At 39.8% G+C, this 12150-nt stretch overlaps 1 protein-coding gene across 1 annotated transcript; it reads left to right on the top strand.

Moving 5' to 3' along the window:
* The first annotated feature begins 345 nt into the window (after positions 1-345).
* eif3eb (eukaryotic translation initiation factor 3, subunit E, b) lies at positions 346-11918 on the top strand. The gene is made up of 13 exons (XM_080734870.1): positions 346-462; positions 1401-1518; positions 2092-2209; positions 2489-2531; positions 2726-2830; positions 3030-3155; positions 3669-3793; positions 4433-4559; positions 6688-6789; positions 7893-8002; positions 8311-8413; positions 8961-9095; positions 11444-11918. The coding sequence occupies exons 1-13, from the start codon at positions 373-375 to the stop codon at positions 11486-11488; spliced, it is 1347 nt and encodes a 448-aa protein (XP_080590996.1). The 5' UTR covers positions 346-372; the 3' UTR covers positions 11489-11918.
* The last annotated feature ends 232 nt before the right edge of the window (positions 11919-12150 follow it).

The following is a 12150-nucleotide window of genomic DNA, read 5'->3' as shown; positions in this document are numbered from 1 at the left end:
CTGACTTAATTGTACTGTGCTTAATAAAGGGAAAACTTTGTAACTTTGCTAAAGAGAAAAACTTACTGAGAAAGCTATTAATTTGTCACTACTGTGCTCAAAATAAAAACTCTCTGATTATCAGTCAAATTGTTATGGTTTGGATATGGCTTTGGGCCTATTATGCTGCGTGTATTATTGTAATGGATCAGTAGGTAGTAGGTACTTTGCACTTGCGCGAGCAGCACTAACGTTCATGGGCACTTTCATACTTAAGATTATCGAGAGGAGGCGGGTCTTAACTCAATCCTGGTGGGTTTAGGAATCACGCCTTTTGTCCACGAGTGATTTGCTCATAAAGTTCCGGTCCTTTTAGAAGCGTAGCGCACAAACATGGCGGACTACGATCTCACAACCAGGATCGCACATTTCTTGGACCGGCATTTGGTTTTTCCTCTTTTGGAGTTTCTCTCTGTGAAAGAGGTACCGTTTCTTTCAATGTTATGTTAGTCGATTTGACGATGCGTCGCTGGTTTTTCATCGTTATTATGGTCGCTGCTCAAGGCATTCTGCATTCATCTGTCACGCCATGTCTGTTGGCTAATGGCTAGGCTATGAGGATGAGGAACTCATGGCCACCCATATGGTGTAGTGTAAATCTTATCAATTTCCATCCATGTACAATAAACATAACCTAACTGGATCAAGACGTTCATAGCTTTATTTTTGACATTTGCATAGATCAGACTCGATAAAATGCATCTGTGTCTGAGATAGTCTTGATCCATCATCCAAGGCTAACGCTAACCCACTGACCCAAAGTCTATGGAAGCGGGGAACATAGAACCCGGGATGATGATCGCCCTTATGACAACATCCTGTGGTAGCAAAACAGTATATGAAGGAATTTAATTTAGGTAGCTTTTGTCTAAATGTAATGTCATTATATGATACAGGCTTGTGGTGGACAATTTTGTAAACGTCCCATTTTTGTCACGTACATGTGCGGACAGTAATGTTGCCAGAAACACAAAGAGATGGCTCTCATTTTGTTCCATGATCTTTACAGTCAAGAGTTATGGTGATCCTTGCATGTAAATAACCTCTAAAGAACCTAGTCAGTCTATTGGACTTATAATGTGCCATAGTCATAGTAAATCAGTGTCATACATTATTCTGAAGAAAAGGCCTGGAGACTGACATTCAGTAATTGGGTATTATGATCAAAATTGGAACATAATGGTTTCTAAAACAGAATAAGATTTTTTACCACAAGACCAAGTCTTTGCCACGGACACATTTGTCTGTGTAGTGTGTACAAACATATTGATGACCCTGCCCTGGTTAGTTTGCCCAAATGCTAATGTATTTATGGTGCACAAAAGGTGAATATTCTGTCTGTTTGTGTTATGCTATTACAGATCTACAATGAGCAGGAACTCCTTCAGGGGAAGCTGGAGCTCCTCAGCGAAACGAACATGGTGGATTTTGCCATGGACGTGTACAAACACCTGTACCCAGACAAGGAGATCCCGCACTGTAAGTAATCCATCTACTGGTATTTCTTTTCAAATGCCTTTGTGTTGCTCACTAATAATAGTACAACTGGAGTTTATATGGAAGAAAGATGTTACTTTGACTGGCAGGGCAGGCAAACATATATTAGCTGCCTGCCACCACAGACTACAGTCTGGAAATATTTGTGAGTTCTTGTTTTAATTTAACACCAAGCCTTGCCTCAAATAGACCGTAATAATGAATCATTGTGTATGTTAATATTTGGATTAAATTCGGTACCACCTAGATTTCCTTTTGAGGTATGTGTTCTTGCCATGCACTCTTTCATCATCGTCATTCATAACCTTTCACAACCTGCTGTTTCTCAAATGTTGGATCCAGGGACCACCAGGGGTCCAATTTTCTTTAATCTTTGGGACCCCATTCTACAATGTTAAATCCTCAGTACTTATTTAACTCTTGACTTGGAGTGTACACATGGAAACATTTGCTGCTATTTGTACACTCACGGAGTGACAGACGCATAAATGTCCTTTTGGACCACTGGTTTCCCCTGGACCAGATGATGCAAACCTGTGCTTGAACCTCTTTCAGCCCTGAAAGAGAAGAGGACCACTGTGGTTGCTCAGCTGAAGCAGCTCCAGTCAGAGACGGAGCCCATCGTTAAGATGTTTGAAGACCCAGAGACCACTCGACAGATGCAGTCCACAAGGTCAGACCAAAGACTGGTCAAGTTTAACTTATTGATCATGTATTGCAGTTGATCATCTGACAGTTCCCAATCCCCTTTTGACTTTGAGTTACTTCCATATGACACAAGCTGTCCAGATATGTGTGTGAGTGTACACACACACACACACACACACACACACACACACACACACACACACACACACACACACACACACACACACACACACAGTTTGTATTGTGCCATAACATTCATTACACATAAACATTTAGATCAAATTATTTGTTTTTTTCTTCTCAGAGATGGCAGGATGCTGTTTGACTATCTTTCCGAGAAACACAGCGTAAGTTCTGCAAAATGAAGCTACTCTATAGGATTTGAATACTAGCGTATGTGCATTGTTCAAAAACAACAAAATACTTATTTAGAGCCATTTTCATTGTTTTACTTGACAATAGCATTTGGTTGGCTGCTGTTGTTAATGTCCCACTGTGGTTGTATGTTATACTATACTATGATTTGTGTTCCATACTGTAGTTCCGCCAAGAGTACCTGGATACTCTCTACAGGTACGCCAAGTTCCAGTATGAGTGTGGTAACTACTCTGGTGCAGCGGAGTACCTCTACTTCTTCCGTGTGCTGGTAAGTTAAATCATAAATGTTAAAAAGGATACAGATAGGATATAAAGTAAACCTTATGGACTAAATATTTAATCTGCTTTTCAAAGGTTTTTATACTGTAATACTATTACAGTTGTCAGTATAATGTAGCTACAGTAAGCAAGATATTAGAATGTCTTGTTTTGATGAAGATTGACTTGGTTTGTTACTCTTACCTCAGGTTCCCTCAACAGACAGGAATGCCCTGAGCTCTTTATGGGGCAAACTAGCTTCTGAAATCCTGATGCAGAACTGGGAGGCAGCTATGGAGGACCTGACTCGCCTCAGGGAGACAATTGACAACAATGTAAACTAGTTTTCTGTACAAAATCCATCCATCCATCCATCCATCCATCCATCCATCTTCAACCACTTATCCGAAATTGGGTTGCGGGGGTAACAGTTCCGACTGAGACTTCCAGATTTCCTTATCCTGAGCAGTCAAATAATTAATAATTAATTGATCTGTAATGGGGATAGGACAATAATCGTCATTATCGTTTATCGTGATAAAAAAACACTCACAATAATCGTATCGTGGAGATTTAAATTTATTTTGAAATTATCATCCGTCAAGTGCTGGGATCAAATCACCTTTTATTTGCCAAGCTGCATATGCGGTACCATTTAAACCCTCTATAATTGGTCAAACGGATCTGGAAATAACATACTTTTTCACACTCTACCAAGTCTCTTTGCCAAAAAATAGCAGTATCTACAAGCTCACAAAGTGTCGCAACGCGGTGTGTTGTGAGCTTGTAAATCGCATTTTTATTTGTCATTATAATCGTGACATGAAATCCTTCTTTCCCCCTTGCAGTCGGTGAGCTCCCCCCTGCAGGCTCTCCAGCAGAGGACCTGGCTCATCCACTGGTCCCTGTTTGTCTTCTTCAATCACCCTAAAGGCAGAGACAACATCATCGAGCTCTTCCTCTACCAGCCGCAGTAAGTAGCATGTTAACCTTCTTCAATCACCCTAAAGGCAGAGACGACATCATCGAGCTCTTCCTCTACCAGCCGCAGTTAGTAGCATGTTAACCAGTAACACTATCTTATACTTTGGCTCTTCGAAAACAACCAATCTACAAAACGCATTGCAATGAAACACGTTTTGAGCTTGTAGATTGGCTATTTTTGGAACTACTCTTTTTATAATGACGTGTCCAAAACAGGGAGGCCACGGTTAATGTGATACATCTTATTTTGTTGCATGCAAGCTGTCACTTGATGCAGTGATGTGATATTTGTCACAAAGATTTATTGTGTTATTAAATGATATCACCCAGACCAGTTGAATTTGTGGACACTGTCATGCATCATTTTGAACACTGACCATAATAGTGAAAAAATATATGAAAAAAAGAAATCCCAAAACCATCATGGACATTCTTGTGTTAATTCTTTTGTTTAAAATTTCTTAGCCATCACATTCATCTGGAATTTACAACTTGCATGCAACGCTTCTTTGTGTGAAATCCTTTTCACTGTTCAGATGTTTTTTTCTTATTTTTTCTTTTGGTGTGAAGGCTGTTAGTAATGTAATAATGGCAATACATTCAATACATGGTTTTGTCTGCTCGCTAGGTACCTGAATGTCATCCAGACTATGTGCCCACATATTCTGCGCTACCTAACAACTGCAGTTATCACCAACAAAGATGTCCGCAAACGCAGGCAGGTGCTGAAGGACTTGGTTAAAGTCATTCAACAGGTAAGCTTAATAAATCAGATGGAACAATACCTTTCTTAAAGCTGCATTATGCGATGCTCTAATTAAAACGGTGAATGTGGAATGTCTCATGCATCACACATTGCCAGGGCCATCAAAGGTAATACGTCGCAGACCTGCCAACCCGTACGCATTTTGCGTACTAAGCACGCATTTTAAGGCTCTGTACGCAGGTACGATATTTCCCCTCATTGCTACGCAATTTCGGGGAATGGGCGCGGCCCGCGGCGTGGTATAACAACACATTCTGCAGCAGCAAACGAGGCAAAGATTTTTGCAACCTGCCGTGTAGTTCCTCCCAGGCACCACTTGAAAGGTGTGTGAATGGGGCGCATGGCGCTGGGGAGCACTAGAACAGAAGATATGCTCGTTTTTTTCGGCAGAAGAAGAATTGAACCGGATGCCATGCGTGTGTTTTGGTTTTCAGCGCGGTGCAGCATGTACACTTACGCTACAGTACTCATCATAGAGTTATAATAAGAAGCTACTCATCTCATCTCATAGCTATCGCCGCCCGGTTTGTACAACGGCGATATTAATACGATTAATTTATAAAGAAGATAAACGGAGAATGGCCGTGTTGTGCCATTCATCGGTGTCGCCCCTACAATGCTGCCGTGCAACGAGTAGTCTGACTAACAGGTAATATATTAAGATAACACTCAGCTAAGGTGAATTCACATGTCAGCAGCCACGATGGTGAGAATGAAATGGTTGTTATGGTGTTGTCGCTCCTCTCCGCGACGCGGTTAGGGTTTTAATCAAGTGAATCAATAATATTATACTATTAAACTGCGGTCGCCCCCGCGACAGCTTGTTGTGTATGAAGCCTGTGTTATACTTCGTCATACGACGGTGTTGCACGTGAGCGAAGTCGGGAAATGTCAAAACTTGTGACCAGGTACAATGAACTGTAGCATACATTGACCATGATTAGGCTTTAGAGTAAAGATCCAAACGAATGAAAATAAAATACTGGGCTCCCTGTTCCACTATCTCTAAATGAGTATGAATGGAGGAATTTAATAGGGGGACTATGTGTATTGTCAAAAACATTAAAGGTGAACAAGTTATTTATCACCTGTGAATATATGAAGACATTAATGGTTTGTTAACAATGAGTAGCCTGTATCCTCTATGAATGAATATACAGACTAGACGGTATTTGATCTATACACAATGTAGGCCTATATATCAATTAATGAATGCACTAGAAACCTACATGAGTTGAATACTTTCAACTTCATGCAAATCATGCACAGAAAGGTGGTTTTATTTAGGCTGCTCAATTAACAATGTTTAACAAAGACACAGGTAAATATTTAAAGGTAAATAGCCTACCTGACAATGTAAAGCTATTTTGCTATTTGAATAACATGATTATGTTGATGTATGTTCATTCATTAAGTCACTGGTGAGACTGTTTTGCTAGTCTATTGGGCTAATTGTTAACTAACTCTGAGCAAGTGCAGTTAGTATATTTTATTAAAGATTTGTCAACAATATTGCCAAAGCAACATTACTGTATTGCCTGGTAATACTAGCCTACCTTTTCTCCAGACCAAATGGCATTTTTATTTAAAAGGTTGTTCTAACATCTTGCCTCCTCCTATTAGTGTAAGTCAAGACATGCAATGTGCTACATTTCTGGTGTGAAATTTTGTTAACATAACTGTAAAGGTCCCACCCAAAAAGGTGCATGGAACCCCCCAAAATATACGCTGTTTTGTGCGGGAAAACAACAAAAATTCGGCGCCGCGCGGGCACTTCGTGCCCGCGCATGAGTACTCAAAAAAAATTCCCAGGGTTGGCAGGTCTGCGTCACGTGATTTTAGTCAGGTATGAATTACGAGTGTTTTATAACAGTGTCTAATTATTTTTTTCTTTTAAATGCTGCTTGCCTCTATTTCAAATTGCATAGCAGAATGATATCTAAAGAGCTGTTACTTTTGAATAGAAAGGTGTATTTCTAAAAGTGTTGGAAAGCATGTGTGCACCTTAAAGGTGCTTGAAGTGTGCATGCCCGTTTTAAAACCTGTACAAAAAGCCGGTCAGTAGCTTTATGAAGTTATTCGATGCATTTTATTCTTTTGTCTGCCTCCCACCCCAGGAGTCCTACACATACAAGGACCCGATCACAGAGTTTGTGGAGTGCCTCTACGTGAACTTTGACTTTGACAGTGCCCAGAAGAAACTGAGGGAGTGCGAGTCGGTAAGAATGTCCAGAACAACATTTTAAAAGGGGGTGGAGGTGACCTCCAAAAAGGATTTGTGTGTACTGTGTGCGCACGCGCCCGCCCCCGTGTGACCGTGCATCATGGCATTTGGGTGTAATACTCTCTATGAAAGTTGGTGGTCTTTGGTGGTGGGATTAGAGGTTAATATGAGCCATCCCTTAGCCACGCTGCTCTGATCTCTTATAAGCATTAAACCTAGCAAGCTATTCAGCCTCCGCAAATCCTTGTCTGCCCTGATTTGCTGGATTCAGTTTGATTTTCAAAGCCGAACAACTGTCAGATTTTGGTCTCTTTTAGAAACTCCTTGACAGCAGTTTTAGAGTTGCTGCAGTCGCTACATTGCCTACCTATCCGTTAGACTGACAGTTTTATTGATCACTGAGATGGCACTGACTTGGAGTGAAGTTGGTTCAATGTTAACTGTACAAAAAGAAAAAAGCTTTGATATAGATTATAGAATCTACCTTTGCCATATTTCTGTATTCTTAGCTGGGGAAGTATTGTGAAGCTTTTTTATATAACTGGTAGCTTGGCTCGCTACATTGTCCAACTTAAAGCTGCACTATCATGTAACTTTACTGTTCTACCCCAGATTTGTAAATTATATTGTATTAACATGCTCTACCATACAGATTGGACAAAATTAAAAATGTATTCTTAAAAAAAATGTGAAGTAGTGCCACATTAAGTACTGTAGCTTTCCCAACATGGATAGACTTATAAATAGATATATTTATTATCCCAAGGTGGGAAATCAGTTGCCCAGAGGCGGCACAGCAGTTAAGTTTACAAAGTTACAGGGAAGTATGAAAAGAAAAAAAATGGTAATCGCATGGCGCACTAAAACCTCTTACACAGAATGCACACCTACTCAGACGAGTGGCTGTGCCAGTGCTTTGTTTTCCAATCGAACCCAGTTCAATTCCTGGGTTTATTTTGTTGCATAAAAAAATTGATTGACCAATAAAAAATTGCCTTGGCTTGGACTCGGTGTCCAAAGTATTTAATGACGGTAGGTTGAAATTTCACTGCACAATGCACATACATGCTGAATGATTTTTGTTTTCTTCCTGTGTAGGTTCTTGTGAATGACTTCTTCCTGGTCGCTTGTCTTGAGGACTTTATTGAGAATGCTCGACTGTTTATCTTTGAGACCTTTTGTCGCATTCATCAATGCATCAGCATCAGGTAAAGCCTCTTGTAAAGACGTTTTCTCATCAAAACCAGTAATATCAGCTTTTCTATAATAACATACTGATGCAACTGTAACTTCATAAAGGGGAAAAAAGGGCAATCCAGAACTACATAGTTAATCATTTCGCATTAATTTGGAACGGTTTTCAAATTATAACTTAAATGTACAACTATAGACATTAATGCCCTCCCTACTTTTCAAGCACCATGGCGTTGAACTGTCAAAAACATTAGACACTTTGGTTCATCCCGAGGATATTTTGTTAAGCTCATGTCTCCTTCCTTCCTTTTCTTCCTCTCAGCATGCTGGCAGACAAGCTCAACATGACTCCCGAGGAGGCAGAGAGATGGATCGTCAACCTCATCCGCAACGCCAGACTAGACGCCAAGATTGACTCTAAACTGGTAAGACAGCATACAGAGACCACCTGTAGGGCTTTCTGGTTAAAACCCACTTAATCCAGTGCAGTGGGTTGCAAGTTGCAACCCCAGTGCTGTTGGTGTTCTATTCTGCCATGTTGGCATTGTAAGTCTACTCACTAGTCAGTGATCAAACTACTAGATTGAGAAGGACAAGTAAGGAAGGTGCATGCCTTGCAATCATACATTTCTAATATGTCAATTAAGTTGATCAGTCAGAATTACTTGCACACTCCAAATCTTTTTTCTTTTTTTTTCTTTTTTGAATTCAGACTGAAATCCATTTGTCGTGTGAAATTTGCCAATTTACTCAAATTAAACAATGGTTGTTTTTCTAATACATACAGTAGCCACGAAACCCACTCAACACTATAAAGACCATAGCTAGCACTGCAAAGTTGGATAGGACATAATCCTAGCAACAACATTAATTCCTACTTAACTAGCCAATAGTGTGCAATGCATGTATCAGTGTTTCATACTCTCTCTCTTTTGCCACATTGATAAACATGTCCATGTTGTCATCCCTCAGAGTCATGTGGTGATGGGCAACAATGCAGTGTCACCATACCAACAAGTGATCGAGAAGACGAAGAGTCTGTCTTTCCGTAGCCAGATGCTGGCTATGAACATTGAGAAGAAGATAGCCCACAGCAACAGGAATGAGGTAGGCTGGTCTGTGTACATCGTTGATGGAAACTGTCTCGTCCTTAAAGGGGCACTCCACCACATTTCAACCTATGTTCATATAATTGGTCCTCACTCAAAAATAGCTTTTCTCTTTTTTTTTTCTTTTTTTTTTCTCAAAGGAGGGCTGTGGGCAGGTCAGAAACCCATAGTCTTGTGACATCATCGATTGCCAATCCATCTTATAGAAACTGCAGGCTTTCTATTCCTGAAAAGTTGCAATTTTAAAGTGGAAGCCATTGTTCTCGCGATAATAAAAATCTTTTTTTTTTTTTCAAAAATATTGATTTTTTTTTTTTTTGGGGGAAAATGATGATGTCACAAGACGGTGGATTCTGAACTTCCCACAGCTCTCCTAGGAGACTTGGACCGAGTAGAAAAAAATTGTGATGTTTTATCATGAACATTAGTGAGGACCTATTATATGAAGACAGGTTGAAAAGTGGTGAACTACTCCTTTAAGCAAGACACTGAACCACAACTGCTCCCCAGTAGCTATCAATAAAGTGCTGCAGTTGCTTATTGCTCCTAATAAGGTTAATTAAATGTAGAGGATAAATTCCAGGTATGTGCAAATGTACTTGGCCAATATATCAACCATAACAACTAAAGGAGACTTATTTTTAGGTAAGAACTAATGTTGTCAGTAATGATAGTGATATTGACTTCCGCAGTTCAACATTAGCTATCAGATTTAAAAGTAGAAAATCCTCTCGTAAAATGTATCATTTTGTGAACTAAGGTATTCTTTTTACCAGCTGCTATTTACCTTTTTATCAGTTGGTTAGAATTGTATGAATGGACGATCTCTTTAACCCATTTAGGACACCCTTTCGGCAGATTATAAAAACGCCTTCTAAATCCTGACTTCAGCTTTCTGAAAAACCTGGCGTACATGGCAACAAGAAGGGGTTCCCGTCCTAAATGGGTTAACAGGGATATGCTATCTTTTTTCTTGTTCTTCAGTACAGTGGTTCTCAAGCTTCTCAAGCCACGACCCTCAAAATAATCATATTTGAACTGGGGACTATGGGGATGTCGGCGGTTAACCGGTTAGCCGACCATTAAGAAATAACCGGTCATGCTTAACGGTTTCACTGTTCATTTTCATAATAATATGATCGCATTTTCCTGGACCTGGATAGTGTGGTTAGGCTATGGGGATGTGATTTTGTTAAACAGACTCTGGGAGGCGCAAGAGAGTAAGTAGTCTTATGTCATGTCCAATGGAACAGTGAATGAGAGACAGCTGGTGTTAACTTGTTACGCAGTGGGGTCTGTGGACCGGGGAGGATGAGAAAACAAGCGTCGGAGTACTCAAAACAGAACACATTAGCTAACAGAGGTATTTAGGTCTGGGAGCTTTTCAAAAGGAAAGGAGTATAGACGACAGTATTTTTCTCAAATACAGCAGCGGTATGAGGCAACAGCGATGCTCAATCACAAGCCGCAAGTCGCGGAATGCGACACACTGTGAGCTTGTAGATCTGCCATTTTCATCTCGGAAGAGTTTTCTCTGCAGCGAGTCAACAGACTCATACACAACAAAACTCGTCGTCATGTTGATGGTTCTCAATAAAAATGCTCAGCCTAGAGCTCATTTGATAGAAAGGCACCGCCGCTGACCACTTGTTGAAACACGCAGATTACGATGCTTGTTGTTTATTGATGATTAAGCCTAGAACAATTTATTTTTATTGTTAAATGTGGCTTTTTTGTTTGTCTTTCAAAGGAGCATAACTAAATGTCTACCATTCGTCTACCAATGTTAATCTGTGTACTTACATACAATTTTGGGTTGAAAATTAAGCAAAATAATAATAATTAAAAACCGTTAATTAATCGGTTAATGCTGACGGCTAACCGGTGAATTACTGAATTAACCGTTAGTGACATCCCTACTGGGAACCCCCCCAGGCTCCCACAATGACGAGCACTAAGAGTTGAGGCATTTGCATTTTGTATAACACGGTTCTAGAGGCGTTGTGAGCATGTAGATCGGCTATTTTCACAATTTCTGACTCTAATATTTGACAATCAGGCCAATGTTTAATTTGTCATTTTAGAGGTATTAAAGTTCTCAAATTTCACTTTAGAAATGTGCAGATACCCTCTATATACACTTAAACGTTATGTTGGTTTGTTTACTGTTGAGTGAGAAAATAAGTTGATCATCTGGGGACCCCCTAAAATAATTTGGGAACCCCGCTAGGGGTTCTCAACCCACACGTTGAGAACCACTGCTTTAGTATATCAGTGATGTAGCAAATGTTTTCAAATGATCCTTATATATTGCTTTTCTTTTTGTCCATCTTATTTTTATGCCAGACACCAAACTGGGCTGCTCAAGCTGCTCAAGATACTGGCTTCTAAAGGACTTGTGGATGCTGTGGATGAATGGACATCAGTGACGTTTCACAATAAATTGATCCATCCCAATTCTTATTTAACCCCCAGTTTTTCTGAGTTTGCAAAAACATGGACCATGTGGTAAGATGGCACACATTCAGCGGATATAGTTTTATCACTGACTGATAATTCAGTAGCTAACAGTATGGTAACATGCCAAGAAAATGTCACTTAAGGATATTTTAAAATTAACTTGGTGTTATTGTGTACTCCCAAAACTCTTCTTTTGAATATTCCTCAAACTACTGGCAATGTGTCACTCCATGGTATTATATTACTATATAATTATATTGTATAACATTTGTATTAAAAAAACAATATCCCTCAGAACATCCAACCACAAACAGTATGTACAATAACAAATGGAAAATAAACTTCATATTTCTCCTCTTTACCTTTGGACAATGAATTTGAATATATATTCCAGTTCAGACCATTTTCCACTAGATGGCGTGCTTGATCCATTTTCTCTTCTTTTTCCAGCTATAGTGCCATGACCCAGCATTCCTTCCCAGTTCTCCCACTACTAAAGATTCTCCTGCCGAGCATAAATTTAAACATGGCAGTATCTGTGGTAAAAGCCACAGTGTAATGGTAGTGTATTACACAAATAAATGAAACTTAAA

The sequence above is a fragment of the Nannobrachium achirus genome (genome assembly GCF_963921795.1).
Source record: "Nannobrachium achirus genome assembly, chromosome: 10".
Taxonomy (NCBI): Eukaryota; Metazoa; Chordata; class Actinopteri; order Myctophiformes; family Myctophidae; genus Nannobrachium; species Nannobrachium achirus.
This window is presented reverse-complemented; position numbering and strand designations above follow the sequence as displayed.

Excerpts from the sequence above, each read along its gene's own strand:
- eif3eb (XM_080734870.1), top strand. The coding sequence starts at position 373 with ATGGCGGACTACGATCTCACAACCAGGATCGCACATTTCTTGGACCGG. Across the intron at positions 1,519-2,091 it reads AGACAAGGAGATCCCGCACT|CCCTGAAAGAGAAGAGGACC; the intron begins GTAAGTAATCCA and ends AACCTCTTTCAG. Across the intron at positions 8,414-8,960 it reads CCAAGATTGACTCTAAACTG|AGTCATGTGGTGATGGGCAA; the intron begins GTAAGACAGCAT and ends GTCATCCCTCAG.